The sequence below is a fragment of the Aulonocara sp. 'chitande type north' Nkhata Bay genome, linkage group LG1 (genome assembly GCF_057382095.1).
Source record: "Aulonocara sp. 'chitande type north' Nkhata Bay isolate Kocher_YH1m ecotype deep benthic linkage group LG1, A_spYH_male_GT1.1, whole genome shotgun sequence".
In the NCBI taxonomy this organism is placed as follows: domain Eukaryota; kingdom Metazoa; phylum Chordata; class Actinopteri; order Cichliformes; family Cichlidae; genus Aulonocara; species Aulonocara sp. 'chitande type north' Nkhata Bay.
Window position 1 is genome coordinate 1,393,953 of NC_141344.1, and position 15,767 is coordinate 1,409,719.

The following is a 15,767-nucleotide window of genomic DNA, read 5'->3' on the forward strand; positions in this document are numbered from 1 at the left end:
GTACTAATCTGAGGCAATTATATGAGTGCTGCGAAGTTTCAGCTTCATTTCTAAAAACACTTTTGAAGGTTTGAAAACATTTTATTATTTTTATTCAAAGTGAAGCGAGATCGAGTTACCAGGAGGCTTTTTTTCCTTTTTGAATAAAAACAGCAGATTTCAGGTTATTAGTTTGTAAAATATGTTTATTTGTAAAAACACATTTGGATGTTGAAATGACATCACAGTGACATCAGCAGCCGTTTCTTCTGCTTCGATGGCGTGCGATCCTTCAGCGAGGCACACGTGACTGAGCGCGAGCGTCCGTCAGGAGCGACGACGGATTTTAAAGACGTAAAGTTCAGGAAACGCGACGAGCGGCTGCTTCGGCCTGAGCCGCTACACGGAGCTTCAACGGGTCGCAAAACTTCGTCTACAGATTAGCTTCAGGACAGAAACTGAGAGGACGTCCAGCTACGACGGCGAGAGCTGGAAGCCACAGCGTGAGGTCAGACCTTAAAGTTTCCTCGCTCTGAGGTGAAGCCGTGACGACTGAGCCCGTGGCATTGAACACTTCTCTATGGGCAGTAACGAGGAAGAACGCTGAGAGCTTCCTGCTGGGCCGACCAACGCTCAGACATCGTTTCATCGCCTCCTGAAAGCTCAAACTCACGTGTGCCAAACTGCAGCCGGGAGAGGCCAGGCTTCACCTGCTGGCTCAACAAGCTGCTTCCTGCCACGTACAGGACGTTCCTCCAACATCTCTAATGTTTAGCACAAAGGCTGATGCGTCAGCAGAGACAAAGCTGAGCTTCAGTAATCAGAGTACCTGGCTCACTGTGTGCTGACAGCAGGGGCGAGCTGCGGGGTCAGCAGCCGATGAGGGCACAGGTGTAAAAGAGGCTGAACAGAGTTCACCTTGAAGGCACTGCAGGTGAGGCGTCTGACGGTCTCCTTTAAAACGATGGAGACTTTTTCGTGAACCTGAAGCCGAAACGGTGACGGCGCCGCGTGAGGCGTAAACACCGGAAACAGCGTTTTTTTTCTGTCACATCGACGTCTGTGAGGCTGAAGCCCACGCGTGAACGCTCGCTCTGTACTAGTCACGTGTGCCGTCGCAGATCAGGATGAGGACACGTCACACAAACGCAGGAGATTCAGCAAACAGCGACAGAAATGTGAAGAGTGCAGCGGTGCTTTAAGGCAAACGTAGTGTGTGAGGCAGTGATTGAGGCTCTTTGTAAGGCCTTTATGTTCTCAGTAACAAACGTTCACAGACTCGACCATCTGGAGGTAAGAACGAGGCGAGGTCAAAGGCCACCTTTAACTCGTGACTTTTGGGCCACGTCCCCTTCAAACCTACAAAGCCGTCTCCTTGTTCACCTCTGCACCTGCTGCAGATTCCTAGATGGCTCCCTGGAAGTCCCGCTCCAAACGGGAAGCTTGGATCCGTGGCTGGAGGAGCAGCATTCCCGTTTGGTGTCTGAAAGCGAGCCAACCGGTTCAGAGGTGCACAAGAAGAACAGACGCGCTCCCATGACCTCATGACCTCCAGCACAATAAGAAGATCCTAGCTAGTGTTCTACGAGGACTTTTTGTCTTTGCTGAATTATCGTGTAAAATTTATGTGCAAAAGCAGAACCGCCCCAAGCATCTGAAGTCGTTGTTACACCAAAGACAGAAAAGCTGCGGCTTTTCCTCCCGAGGTAAACGACGCCGACCTCTGATCGAGCGATTCTGGTTTGAAGGCGTGCGATTGGTGGGATTGTTCTCTAAAGGGAAAGGCGGCAGAGTCAGGACCTGCAGCGAGGCGCTCACAGTGAGGGACGATTAAAGCAGTGTGATTAGTAAAGCTGTGTGCAAAAATACATTTGGATTCATTCAGATGTAAAGCAAGAAAAATAAAAAAGACTTTACACTGTACAGGAGCTGAGGTGTGAGAGGCGGCGAGTCTAAAACTGCTCTGAGAGCAGCTCGCAGAGTCTCTGAGACACCGAGTCCCTGCTGGTCCGGAGCGTGAGGCGGTACATCTGCACAGGAAGCACTCAGAGTTACACACAGGTGAGAGTGTGTGTGTGTGTGTGTGTGTGTGTGTGTGTGTGTGTGTGTGTGTGTGTGTTTACCTGAGCCTGCATGTTGGGCTCCAGTCTGAGCAGGCAGCCCACCTGAGTGGTCTTCGTGTGAACGACTCCCGCTCCGACAAAGTTCGCAGGATTGGGATCGACGCCGTCCAGCAGAGCGACACCGAAACCTAAAATCTGGAGAAAAATACATTTTCATATTCACACCGTGGGAATAAACGTGGACGCTTCGGTCAGCGTCTCTGCACGCCCGCGAGTCTCGCGGTCGCCACGCCGCAGCCTCACTCTGCTACCTGTGTGCCGACCTCAACTTCGATGTTTGTGCAGCAAATTCCTGATCACGTTCGTCTTATCTCCACAGGCTGAAGAGCGTATGCTGTAATCTGATTACTGCTATAATACAGCTATATTACTGTGTAACTCTGTGGCTCTTCTGCACGACTCAGGTGGCTCACACCTGAACCGAGGGTCAGAGGAGGAGTTTATCCTCATCAAAACTCCAGCGTGTAACATCTGACCACTAGGTGTCAGTAGACTTTAGACACCTGAGCACAAACAGCTCGTTATCTTACTGCACCTGACGACATGCAGCAGCCTGAGGGGGCGGCTGCTGTGATTCTAGCTGCGGAAATAAAACTGAACAAAAACTTGTTTACAGCCAAAGTGATTTGTGTCTTTTTACCTTGGCCTTGGCGACCTCGGTGTCCATCGGGTGTTTGGCTTTGAAGATTTTCTGGACCTCCTGCTGAGGACTGCGGACAAACAGAAGGAAACGAGTCCTCGATTACTACGTGACCCATTTGAACCCCGACCCGTTATCCAATCCTGAAAGCTCCTCACAGAAACACACTCGAGCTCTCTCAGATCGATCAGACGTAAAACAGAACAAATGTTTGGTGTCAGCGCTCGAATTCAGAGGCTGAAGTGTTTTCAGTCACAGCAGCGATCGACCATCGATCGGCGTATTGATCAGTGAAAGCTGCGCTTACGCTCCGAGCTGCTTCCAGCGCTGGAAGAAGTCCTGCGACATCATCTCTGTGGGCTGGAAGAACTTGTTGAGCATCACGGGGAGCTTCACAGCGATGTTCTGCAGGGCCCCACCATACCTGAACGTGAGCACACACACGCAGTCAGAAGTGAGCACACAAACACACACGTATGTATTTATATCCTTGCGGGGACATCTCATTGACATAATGCTTTCCCTAGCCCCCACCCTACCCATCAAAAATGAATGCCTGACCCTGAACCTAAGCAGAACCTAACTGTGACCCTGACACTAAAACCACATTTTGACTCTCAAAAATGCCTTCAAACTCCTGGGACCCGGATTTTGGTCCCCACGAGGATAGTAAACTACCAAGTTTTGGTCCCCATGAAGATGTTAATACCTGTGCGCGCGCGCACACACACACACACACACACACACACACACACACACACACCTGAACTGGATGTTGAGCACCGGCGCATCGCTGAAGTCTGACACACACTCAATGTTCAGGATCTGCTGCATCTGAGCTCCGCCCTCTATCACGGGGTCGACCGCCTTCGAGTGGACGTTCAGCTGTGGACGCGACCGTTAAGGACTCTACTGAAGGTCACAGAGCTCCACATCATCAGAGACACAAACTCCTCTGAGTGAGCCTTCCTGATACTCACGGGGTTATTCTCCGACTACTGAGTGTTACTACTGTGTGCTACTACTGAGTGCACACGTCTGTGATCAAACTCAAACTTTCAGCTGGATTTTATTCTTTTTAAACGCAGGACGTTACGGTTCAGGCCCCCGACACAAACACTAGCACCAAAGATTTAACGTGCGAGCGCATGACGTCCAACTCGTCTGCTCTGGTGTTTCAGTCTGCTCCACTCAGAGGTCAGCTTCATGCTATTGTAATTATAAACCTGCTCCCTGTTACTCTCGGCCGTGATGATGTGAGTGCACAGACACACAGTACAAACAGAGGACTGGTAGTAAACATGCATCAGCTTCCACAGCTCTGATGGAACAGGAAGTTCAGCGGGTATCTCACAGTCAGTTTCACCCACCGGGACGTCTTTGATCGCTCTGGAGATATTCTGATGTCACAGCATTTTAAATCTGCTCTGATTGGGTTTTCCTGCACTTTGGAGGCCGACGTTTGTTTTTCTGAACTTGTTTCAGGGGGGCGCGGTCGTCACAGGACACCACGCCCACAGACACAGAGATGCTAAAGAATCGGATGCATTTCTGTAGAAAACAGAATATAAATATTTAAAGAGGGTCTCGTCGCCTCTGCTCGGCTGTACTCGCCACCTGGGTCATGATGTTAAAGTTTCCCAACCCTCTCCAGGGCCGCCTCGGCCCCCCAAGTGGTTTTCTGAGTCGTGCAGAGCTGAAGTGGGAGCTCCTCGTGCTCTGGTTCGCTGTGCTGAAGCAGAATTACGAGGTTTGTCATGAAAGGATATGAGACTTGAGTGCGTCGCTGCTGCTCACTGAGGAGGAGAAGCTGAGGAACTGGGTGGACGTCTTGTTTCCGTAGAACACATACATGCGACCTGCGAGGGTGACCGTCAAAGTCAGGCAGCAATAATAACAAAGCTTCACAGAAAAAACAAAGATAACGAGATTTTAGCCTGAGTCTGGCAGGAGGAGGTTGTGCTTTTTAAACCTCGATTTAACGAGCGGCTGCTCACCGAGGTTCTGCCGGTACTCAGACTTCAGCCCGATCTGTAACAGCTGGTTCTCGTAGATCACGCCGTTGTTCTTACAAACAAACCTGGAAGAAGGAAAACGTGACGACAGTTACACAAAGGAAACGTCTGTGTGAAGAAGAGACATCATCGTGAGGCCGAGCACGGCGGTAAAGCTCGGCCACGCCCACAGGTTTAGCGATCTGTTCATTCACTTCATCTTGTGCAGATCTCAGAGCGGCCACTGGAATGACTCGCATCGCTAACAACGAGGAACGACGGCGTACAGAGGTAAACGCGGCATTCGGTGATGTCAGAGGCTAACCTCCTGTCAGGCCGTGCATCCCGCTCTCTGCAGCAGCGGGATGCACGGCACTGCAAAGAAACCTGCGGCAGTTTGTATGTTGAGAGTTTCACACCGTCTGGTTCAAGGTGTGCAAACAGCAGGCGTGACACAGCTTCACACACACAGCCGAGGTCACGTGCAACCTGCCTGCTTCACACAACACTCACAACACGACACTTTTATGTCACGTTACACGGGCATCCTCGTGGACGACTCTGCAGCGCTGTGAGAGCGGCGTGAGCACCTCCATCGACACACGGTCACCCTGAGGTCACACGGTAAACCCAAGAGCTCAGTCTCGGTCTCTACAGGCCTCAGTTAGCGTGAGAAAGGTCAAAGTTCATGGCTGTTTGCAAAGCTGCAGCAGTGGTCAGCCTTCAGACAGCTGTGCATGAACCAACGCTGCAAACCTGAACGCGCTGCAGCATCGCTGAGACGAGACAGACTCACAGAAACATCAGTGCAGGTCACTGCAGCTGAACCCCACCTGGGGAAGTTCTCCTCCGATACGTCTGTGGCTGCAGCGGGGGCGGAGCTCTCGGAAAACACGTCGATGAGCAGATTGGCTCCTGATGAGGGGGCGGGGTTTAGATTCAGGACATCCGTAAAAGAGTGGGTGGAGCTCTGGAAGACAGATACCAGCAAACAAAGTGAGAACAGGTGGAGGTGTGTACTACACCCTCCTGCCAGGATTGAATCTCTGCTTTCACCAATGAATCGATTCACAGCTGATCGAGCAGCGCGCTCATCAGTGCAGCTACTGTTTACCAAGTCAGGCTGACAGCACCATGTTCCTATCAGAGGAGGAGGGGCGGGGCCTGTCAGGAGGGAGAAGGTCATCCAACAGTGAAGAAGAAGACGGACAGAGTTTGAAGATGAAGGACGAGCTGCTAAAGGCAGCCTGCGCACGCAGACTGCAATAGCGACCTGCTGCAGGCTTTTAAACAGGTATGGGCAGATTTCACAGCAGCCAATCACAGCTCTGCTTCTGTGGTTACCTTGTTCGTGGTGTCGGTGTTCTCGCTGTGCTCCGTGCTGCCGTTGACGCTGCGGCGACTATCGTCCATGTCTGGCAGTTTTCCGGGTCCTTTCTTCTTCTTCAGCTTGGCCAGAATGGAGGACTCCCTCTCCGGGAACGGCGGCATTTCCTCCAGGACGGTGGCCTGTGCAGAGAAACAGGAAGTCAGTTAGCATCAGTGCTAGTTCACGACAGATGTCGCCACGTCGGCGGGTCTTATAGCTGGGGGGTTAACGCACCAGGATGTCGGTGCTGGCGATGCAGCTGAGCCTCAGGTACTCGACGGCTCGCTGCTGAAGCTCCACGTCTGCGTTGCGCAGCTGGCTGTCGGAGCGCAGGACGTCCTGGATGGTGGCTTTCACTTCTGGAAACAAGTTGATGAACTTGATATACGCCGACAGCAGCAGCGCCCGAGTCGGCACAGAGCACAGGTGGAACTTGGAGTGAAGGAGATTGAACTGGACCAGAGGGCTGAGGAAGAGGAGACAGAGTCGCGGTGAAACCTGCGAGCGGTCCCGTCAGCTTCAGCAGCGACGCGTCAGCTTTACTGACAAATGACACGTTTCCTAAAGTCTGCCGGCACATTTTTCCTATTCTGTCACAAAATCGTCCAGAATGAGAGAAGAGCTCAGAAACTATTTATTATTCTTTCTAATAAAAATCTCAAATAACAACGAGACCAGACAAACATCCCCTGGACTGTGATGATCAGCTGTGGGTGTGGTTTGTACCTGGAGCGCGAGTCACCAGCAATCAGGTTACCGAACTCCCCCAGGATGTACCCGCCCACCTTCACCAGGTTCTCGTGGCAGGCGGGGGCTTGCAGCGCCTGCAGGTCAGAGAGGAAGTGACTTCATGAGACGGTAGAAGACACAAACGAACCAGTCACACGGGCCGGAGACACATTCAGGATCACAGCTGCGTTCATGAAGGATTCCTTCATCCAACCGACCAATCAAAGAGCTTTAAGCCCACTCGTTTCCTCCGTGAGGACCTCAGTGTTCAATGATCGAGCCAGTTAAACTTGTGTGTCACACAGCCGTTTGGAGCCTTTAAAGAAACCCAAACGTCCGGACAGAATAAAACCTGATCACATGATCACAGACTGAAGCCACTCTGAACGTGTCTGCTGGGAAAAGAAGTGCGAGTTAAATCTGCGCCGTACCCCGACACGCTGCTCCCTGCAAATATAACTACACGTCACAGCAGTGCAGCCTGCAGCTACTGTGATTGGCCGGGTCGGTGCCGTCGGATCCCTGTGCGACCACATGTCAAATACACCGCGCGTGAGCATGAAGCTGGCAGCGGCGCCAGCTCGACAAAGATTCACCGCACAAGTCTTAAACAGCGGTGAGCTCTGTAGCGTTCAGGGACAGCAGCGAGGCTCACCTCAAACACGGTCTTGGCGGCGTAACCTTGGACGTCGTCTCGGTTTATGACGATCTGGATGACGCGGTACCAGACCTCCTCGCTGACGTAGTCCCCAGCGATGCGGATCAGGTTCAGGATGGTGTCCACGTACCAGGTGTAGTCCACGGCGTACTTCTCCGCCAGGATGGCCACTTTGAGCACCTGAGGAAGAGAAGCCAGAGGCTGAAGACGAGCGCTCACGCCACTTAAAGCGAACGGCGAAACGTGCTGACATCACGACCCACTATCTCCTCTCTGATGGAGTAGTCGGCGGTCTCCAGGTAGCTAAGCATCTCTGCTACGATCTGCTTGGCATTGCTGCGGTCGCACATGGCGTAGAGCAGATCCACGGCGCGCTGGCGAACACTCACATCTCTCTCCGTCTGCACGGGACAGACACCAGGAAGCAAGTGTGAATTTCAAAGTAAAGGTCAGACTTATTGGCAAGACTAGTTTTTAGTGTTCAAAGATTGAACCGAACCAAACCTTTGAGTTTTGTCCAAGTTGAGGAGGAACGGACGACTGACGTCCAGCTGAGCGAGACTCACCTTCAGAGCGTTGATCACAGTCTCCATGTGCGTCTTCACGGCCTCGTGGGAAAATTCGGAGCTGGCCAGCGTGCACATGCTCTCCAACGCCAGGTAACGGAGGTTGGTTTCTCTGTGCTGGAGGAACTGGCCCAGCTGGTTACAGGCTCGTACCAACAGGGTGGGCTCGCTGGGAGACAACGGGGGACAAGCGTGAGGCTCAGATACGACACCCGAACACGATGACGTCCGAGGACGACCGGAGCTACGCGTGTCAGGAACGTGGGCCGGGCCCAGGAACCCCTCTCTACACTGCAGCACATCTGCACAGCAGCTGCTCGCTCAGCCCTCTGACATCATCTCATGTTTGTTTGTTTTTAATCTGATTTCATCACGTTGAGCTTTTTGCATATTTTTACTTTGTACATTTAAATTTGAACATTTTAAAATGTTAAATATTTCAGTGTAACTTACTGAGCTCATATTTTCTGTTTTTTAACATTTAACTTAAATTAGTACTTTTAATTTATTACTTACTGACTTTGTGTTTGAGTTAAATTTGTACTTACTGAGCTCTTTGTTCTGGTTTCCATGGCAATGCCTTGCATTTTACACACAAACCTGATTCCTGTTACATTTCGTCTCGATCACAGGTGATGGGTCTGTCTCTGCGCCCTCCCTGCGACAGACTGGCGGCCAGCCCAGGTGTTCCCGCCTCTCACCCAATGACAGCTGTGCTAGGCACTGGCCCCGCCCACATGCAAAAGCAAACTGACGGATGTTTTGTTTTCTCCCCCACACTTGGGGATAAACAAAGCGTGTATGACCTGCCTGTCATGGTGGATGATGAGGGCGATGGCTTCAAACAGAACGGCGTTCTTGGCGTTGGAGTGTTGGACCTTCTTGGACTTCGGAGGTTCCTGGGCTTTATTGAGGATGGTCTCTAAACACTCGGTGAGACGACTTCTCAGAGCGGCGTCCTCTGCAAAGAAAACCAGACGCTTCAAGCCCCGTCGCCACGGTTACGCCTCTCAGACCTTTACTTATTCGTGGTGGACTAACGCGTGTGTGCCGTACCTGGAGGAGGGTAGCACTGCAGCAGGCGCAGCAGTTTGACGGACAGCCACGGGGCAGCCACAAAGTAGTACGTGTAGTCCTGCAGGTCGATGGACGCCGACGTCACGATCTAAACAAACAGGAAGGAGATTAACGTCCCCGCTGGTTTATGATTGAGCCGAGCGACGCGGAGGGTCACACGGACACCCACCCTGCTGAGCCGGGCCACCGCCAGTGACACGGAGGTCTTAAAGTCATCCGGATTCTTCTGGGCCAGAGTGGTGATGAGGCTGGTGGCTGCCGTCACCACGCCCTGAAATAAAGGAAGGCAGAGTCAGCGTTTCAGGGCGGGGTTTAAACTACGGCATCACATCGATCAGCTCGTTCTCACGATAAATATAAGTATTTAGCTCGCCACGAGGAGGCGGAGTCTCACCAGGTGCTGATCGTTCAGCAGATGGACGACCCGTGTGGTCCATTCGCCCATGGGCACGAGGTCGGGCGACGTCCTGTTGAGCCGTAACAGACACAGAGCTGCGCTCTGCTTCACGCTGTCCATCGTGTCCCTGAGAGAAGCAACGGCGACACGAGTTCACCAAACAGGAAGAACACCAGCAGCGAGCAGCCGAGGACACGCCCACATTACCCATTGGTAATCAGACTACATCAGATTACACAGGCTTAGACCTACAGTCTGCTCAGACTGTTCACACCAGCTCTGTGTTATTTCATTAAGCTGATGCACCACGATCGCCGTTTTCTTATCGTTCACTCGCGAGCTTGTTCCCAGTAAAAATCTGATCCGTCGCTTCCAGTCTGGCCCAGAAGGAGGTTTGCAATTTTTTTGCTGTTCTTTGATTTGTAACTGATTTCTGTTGCATCACACTGGCCCCACTTCCCTGTCAGAGTATCCCTCCTCCAAGAACTAGTTCCCCGATTAAGTGTCGACTGTGGGCTGAGGCCCAAACAGAACATCAACATGTGCGTTTCAGTCTGAACACGAATCCTCATCTATAACGTCGCTTTTAAGGGTTGTTTCCGGAAACGTTTACCAAAGTGCCGACGGCCCGTAACAGCCGCTCGTTTTACTGGATGGAGGTCGAGTGCTGACTCCAGCTGTGAGTGAGGAGACAGCTGTCTGTAATGACTGGAAGGATGGAGATGTTCGTGTGTGGTTATTCATCCGCCTGCTCATCTGTTTCACGGCCTGTTACCCACACACTGGCCTGTGGATCGTCACTGTGTAATGAGGTCGGCTTTATTAATGTGTAATGAGTGACGGCGCTGCGCTTCAGGCCACAGCAGTCAATCTCAGATAATGTCAGGTTGGATTTGGTGCCTTACAAACCGCTGCTGCAACAATCTACATAATTGACGTCGTATTTCTCACGAGCGCCCACAGCTGACCCTGAACCAGGTTCATGACCAACACAAACAAACTGATATTAAAGGACTTTGAGCCGCTCTGAGCTAAAACGTGTTTAAGAACGAACCCGGCCACTAAGACTCTGGGAATCTCCGAGGCGAACGCCTCCGCCATCTCTCTGCTGCCCACGTTGGCGATGCAGTGCAGGGCCAGGTTCATGAAGGTGGGGTTGCGGCTGGCGAGGTCGTTTTTGATGCCGTTGTTGATGAGGCGGATCAGGTCGCTGTTGGAGTTGACCAGCACTGAGATGAAGAGGTAACCCTGAAAGGAGGAGACACGGCAAAGGTCACGTGACGGGATATTCTTTCTCTCTCTGACTCTGGAAATCCACAAACACACACAGCAGAGCCGGAGCGTCAGCACCACCCACACGGAGCAGCTGGAGGCGTGGCCTCTGTTACCAAAACATCAGCTGATCCCAGCGACTCTCGAATCGGCTGCCCTGACGATCATCATCATTTATCAAACTCGTGTTAGTCTCGTGCTTAAAGTATTTTTACTGGATTACTCGTGTAACTGAACAGTCGTTGAGGCTTTGGAGGACGCCGTGCTGTGACAATGATCCGCCTCCACACGCTCACTCGTTTCCTTTAAGGAAACAAAAAACTGATCAATGAAATAAAACTGATCAGAAGCTGATTAACGACAGCTACCCCACGTCAGGGTCGCAGAGATAACAATTTACGTTTGCAGCAAAATTAACATTCTTCTGTCACACTTTAAGTGGAGTCTGGTGAGGTCCTACACAGTGAGTTTATAGCCTATGGCGCCTGCAGCTCCGCCTCCAGCGCTCAGCAGGAAGGATGCCCGCCAACAGCTCTGAATCTCAGCACAGACCCTCAGAGACGCTCGGAGAGCTCAAGTCAAAGGCAGCTAGCTCTGTCTGACCCAGAGATACGACCACAGCGAGTGTGGGCTTTTAGAGACGGGACAGGTGGAAAGCTGGAAATAAAATCTAGTCTCTCGGAGCTGAAATGATTTGAGCCGATTCACGTCACTCTCATCCAGAACACTGTTGGTAAAGTTGTTATTACACAGTTATTACTGCCTGCTTCATTAGAGGTTTAAAAAAAACCACCAGGACGCCGCGAAAGGGAAACGAGCGGCACTGCAATAAAAACATTTGGAACAAATGTGTTTATCAACCCAGAAGCAGAGACCACAGAGCGGCGTGAGGGGGCGGTCCTGACGCTCTCGCACGTGATAACCCTGAAACATGGCGGCCGAGCGGCTCCGACACTCACGATCTGCTTCTCCGTGTACTTGTTGGAGCTCAGGAGGTTGACGGCCTCCATGTGCCCGAAGTCGATGTCGTGGCCCAGAAGGAAGATGAAGAGCAGCTTGCAGACATACTTCTTTTTACTGTAGCCATCCAACGCCTTGTCTCCTGCACACACACACACACACACACACACACAGACACACACACACACACACACACACACACACTCTTTAATGTCTATGTGATAAACAGCAGCATTTTATTCCAAACAGCTGAGGCTCTGAGGGGAAAGCAGGTGGACTTTGTCTGATTCAAATCTAGTCAAATAATCCAAACCCAGTGAGAGTGGGAGGTTCAGGATCTGCAGCAGTGCAACATCAAACACACAATCTTTATTTTTGCATGACTGGGCTTTTATTCAGTGTTTGGAAACGTCATCATCAAATAAAACTGAAGAAAGATTGTTTTACGCCAGCCTCAGTACTTCATGGATAAGGAGCACAGTTGCAGAGACATGTGGACACAGTGGAAAGGCCTGAATGCCGGGTGGAGAGGGCGGAGAGGAGGCGCTATGTGGACACTCCCTGCCCGCATATCGCCTCCTCTCTGCAGCAGACTAATTATAGGCAGTGAGGAACAGGTGGCAACAGGAGAAACAGCAGCAACCAGAGAGTCAGTGAGGTTTCACAGGGCAACACAAAGCAGTCGGGACAGGAAGCAGGAAGCAGGTCAGGTGACTCGGCGAGCTCGTTTCTCCATCACCTACCTTTAAATTTGGAGCGGATGTTTGCCAGCTCCTTGTTTATCCTCTTTATCTCGGCCTCTTTACTTTTACCTGCAGACAGATCAGCGTTACTCAGCATGCACAGAGCTGCGATCACTCATGAATACAACATCCTGCCTTTTTTAAAGGACCCGCCCCCGCTGAGGAACGTGGCGTCCGGGTTTAATCGCACACTACAACATAAGAGCTTCCTGATGAAGCAGTGACATATCTTTACTTTATTATCTCCAGAAGCAGGAACCTCAGGCCGCCTGTTTTTGAAGCGTAGACCTGATGACGCAGCAGGATCACCCAGAGCTAATCCTCCCCGCTTCCTGCTCCTTTCTCGCTCTGTTGTGACCAAAACCTCCAAATCGAACATCACGCTTTGTTCAGTAAGCCCCGAAACCAGCGGCTGAGACCATAAACCATCATCACAGTGTTTACTGAGCTCAGGTCAGCTGAGCCGGAGCCTCTTTTTCTCACAGACTTCCATCCAATCAGACTTCTCTCTGCAACCGCAGGAGTCGCCCCCTGCTGGATGGTTTAAGACACTTCTGTGTCAGATTTACCTTTCAGCTAAATCCATCTTGATGTACAGTCTCTGATTGTGACAGTAGGAACATTTTTCATGTGCTTTGTTGTGAAGAACGTGATTTATAACCTGATGAGCGTTCGCCAACATTTCACATTGACCGGATAATAAGAGGTGAAGGGAGCAGAGTGGATGTGGGAGCACTCACTGACAGCCTGTGCGAACACAGAGGGCCTGAATCAACTGCACTATCAAATACAGAAGGCTTATTTTGAACTGTGAATCACAGTAAGCTGCTGTGGTGGATTCAGAATAAGTCACCCTGAAACGCCAGCATGAACAAAACCAGCAGAGCAGCAGCAGCCGGACGCTGCAGAATAAAATCAGTCAGGACGGTTTGTGTCGGGGCAGCAACAGGAAGCTCTGAGGCCTGTTTTCTCACCCAGAACACTAACGTGCAGTTCTGCAACACCGTCACCTACAACAGCGGCTTTATTTATACAACACCACCTCACAACAACAGCCATCTCTGGGTTTATACTGTAGGTAAGGACCCAACAATAACACAAACACAATATAAAAGATACTTCCTATCAAAATCTCACAGGGGACCAGAGGAAAAGGCTGTAAGGCACCACGTGGGTGAAAGTCACCTGACTTTAGTGTTTCAGGGTCAAGGTCAGGGGTCAGAGTTGTCACAGAGTGTAAGGATGTTGAAAGAGGCCAAAAGCCACTGGACTGGTCATCGTGCAGGTACCGCAGAGCCGTACCGTCACACAGCAGCTGGTTCAGTTACTGTAGCTGTAACTCGTTCCCACGACCAGCAAACAGAAACACGGGAACTGTCTACCTGCCTCCGTCTCACCTTTCCTGTGCACCTGCCCACTAACACGGACACACTCTCATTTCAAGCTTTTATTTAACCCGCTGCTGGTTTTCTCTAACCCCCCTGGAGAGCAGCACCGCCTCCTCTCGCTCTTTCGCGAGTACTCAGATTACCGTTTTGCGTTACTTTTTGCGATTAACGTTAATTCCAGCTAACGCCAACTGAGGCGGTGGACCGGAGACTTTACACACCGACTTTTACGACCTGCTAAGGCGGCACTGAGCCGCTCATGTTGGCCTGATAAAGCAGCTCACGCAGTTAAAAAGTGACGGTTTGGTTATCTCCCCACGGCGGCCCACGCCCTTTGACACGGTGACGTTAGCAGCTAGCAGCTAGCGATGATTAGCCGGGGAGGCTTGAGCGCTGGGCGGGAGTTTATCCCACTTTAACGGGGTAAATGTGTCCAGAACGAGGGCGGCAGGGGCGGGAAACTGACCCCGGGCTCGAAGTCCCCCACCCGGGCGGGTTCCCTGAGGTCCCCGCGGTACAGAGGCTAGCCGTGCCTAGCTGCGGGGTGAAGGAGACAAACTCACAGTTCCTGATGTCGGAGATGAACACGGCCAGTCCGCGCATCCCGTCCCCTTTAGACACCGCCGGCATCCTCTCCGCTGCTGGGGGGCTTCAGCTGACCCGGACAACGCGCTGCTCGAACTCTGAACTCTGTCTGTGGAACCGCCGCTGCGAGCACCAGGAGCCCCGACATATGACCGAGACAGGAACCAGACGGGCCGCGTCCCCTTCAGCGCGGAAACGCCCTGTTCCAGCCTCCTAAGGCGGGCCGCGTCCCAAACATGTTCGCTTTACCCACTCAACTGAGTGAACGCACCCGGCCCAGTCCTCACCTTTCAGCGGCCCAGAACATCTGGAGCATGAGCACCGAGGACGGGAGAGCTCCCAGATGTTTGGGAGACTGCTGTCTTCACACTCAGTCTTTTTTATTAAAACTTTTATTCATTTTTTCAGTTTACACATTTGATATGTTGTGACTTGCATTCTGTTTTTATGTACTTTTATAAACGCCCCAACTTCTTTGTAATTGACGTTATGACATCAAGACAAACAGCTGGGTTATAAGGCGGAGATTCATCTTTTGATGAATTTCTGGAGGCCCTGTGACAGACTGGCGACCCGTCCTGGACGTACCAGGCCTCCCGCCCTGTGGTAGCTGGGATAGGCCCCAGCGCCCACACAACCCTGAATCGGATAAGTGGAAGAGAAATGATGGATGAATTTCTGAAATTTGATAAGCATATCGATGAATTAATGAGGACACTGTCTAAATAATTGGCTCATTTTTCAAACTGAGAGACTTCCTTCTGTGTGAAGCTCTTCTTCTTCCTGTCTCTATTTGAGCCTCAGTTAAACTGCAGTAATGTCTATGGTGGAACATGTGTCTTAGTTATGTGGAGTAATTACAGACTTTCCAAATGAAAGTGACAAACAGTCCGAGACACGTCAAGGTCCAAACGTTTGTTGCTGGCTGGACAAAACCTTTCACACAGCCAGTGTAATTATGGACTCGTGTCTCTGCACTGATACAGGCTCAGTCCTAAAACCGTACACTTCTCAGGCCTTCACAGTTCTCACTAGTTTTCGCTTGAATTACACACTCTGATTATTTTATTCCGTTATTCCTCAGGTGCTGGTCTGCAGCGTTACTGGGCCTTAGCATCTTTGGAGTAATTTTGGGATATTTTTAGAGTCGGCTTTGCATTCGGATTCATGCTGGAAGTTATATTTGTATTTCATGTGCATTATTTCATTCATGTGAATGAAGATCAGTGCGTAACAAGGTAAAGCAGTAAAAAAACGAGCCTGCACAGAAACACATACAGCATCAGC

General features: G+C 51.2%; 1 protein-coding gene across 1 annotated transcript; it reads right to left on the reverse strand.

Moving 5' to 3' along the window:
• Window positions 1-164: 164 nt before the first annotated feature.
• On the reverse strand, window positions 165-14,685 carry LOC147338434 (AP-2 complex subunit alpha-2). Its single transcript, XM_086285804.1, has 22 exons — window positions 14,459-14,685; window positions 12,508-12,576; window positions 11,764-11,906; window positions 10,587-10,780; window positions 9,530-9,659; window positions 9,305-9,406; window positions 9,115-9,223; window positions 8,869-9,019; window positions 8,059-8,227; window positions 7,756-7,893; window positions 7,490-7,672; window positions 6,832-6,929; window positions 6,340-6,571; window positions 6,081-6,245; window positions 5,570-5,706; window positions 4,740-4,822; window positions 4,511-4,601; window positions 3,506-3,628; window positions 3,050-3,166; window positions 2,743-2,812; window positions 2,103-2,237; window positions 165-2,009 (listed from the first exon to the last, which is right to left on the reverse strand). Exons 1-22 carry the CDS (start codon window positions 14,523-14,525, stop codon window positions 1,932-1,934), a joined length of 2,784 nt encoding a protein of 927 aa, XP_086141930.1. The 5' UTR covers window positions 14,526-14,685; the 3' UTR covers window positions 165-1,931.
• Window positions 14,686-15,767: the final 1,082 nt, after the last annotated feature.

What these genes read in the sequence shown, in the direction of transcription:
- LOC147338434 (XM_086285804.1), bottom strand. Translation starts at nt 14,525, where the DNA reads ATGCCGGCGGTGTCTAAAGGGGACGGGATGCGCGGACTGGCCGTGTTC. An exon ending in CATCCGCTCCAAATTTAAAG is followed by an intron (nt 11,907 to 12,507) that starts GTAGGTGATGGA and finishes GTGTGTGTGCAG; the next exon opens with GAGACAAGGCGTTGGATGGC. An exon ending in ACTCCATCAGAGAGGAGATA is followed by an intron (nt 7,673 to 7,755) that starts GTGGGTCGTGAT and finishes TCTCTTCCTCAG; the next exon opens with GTGCTCAAAGTGGCCATCCT.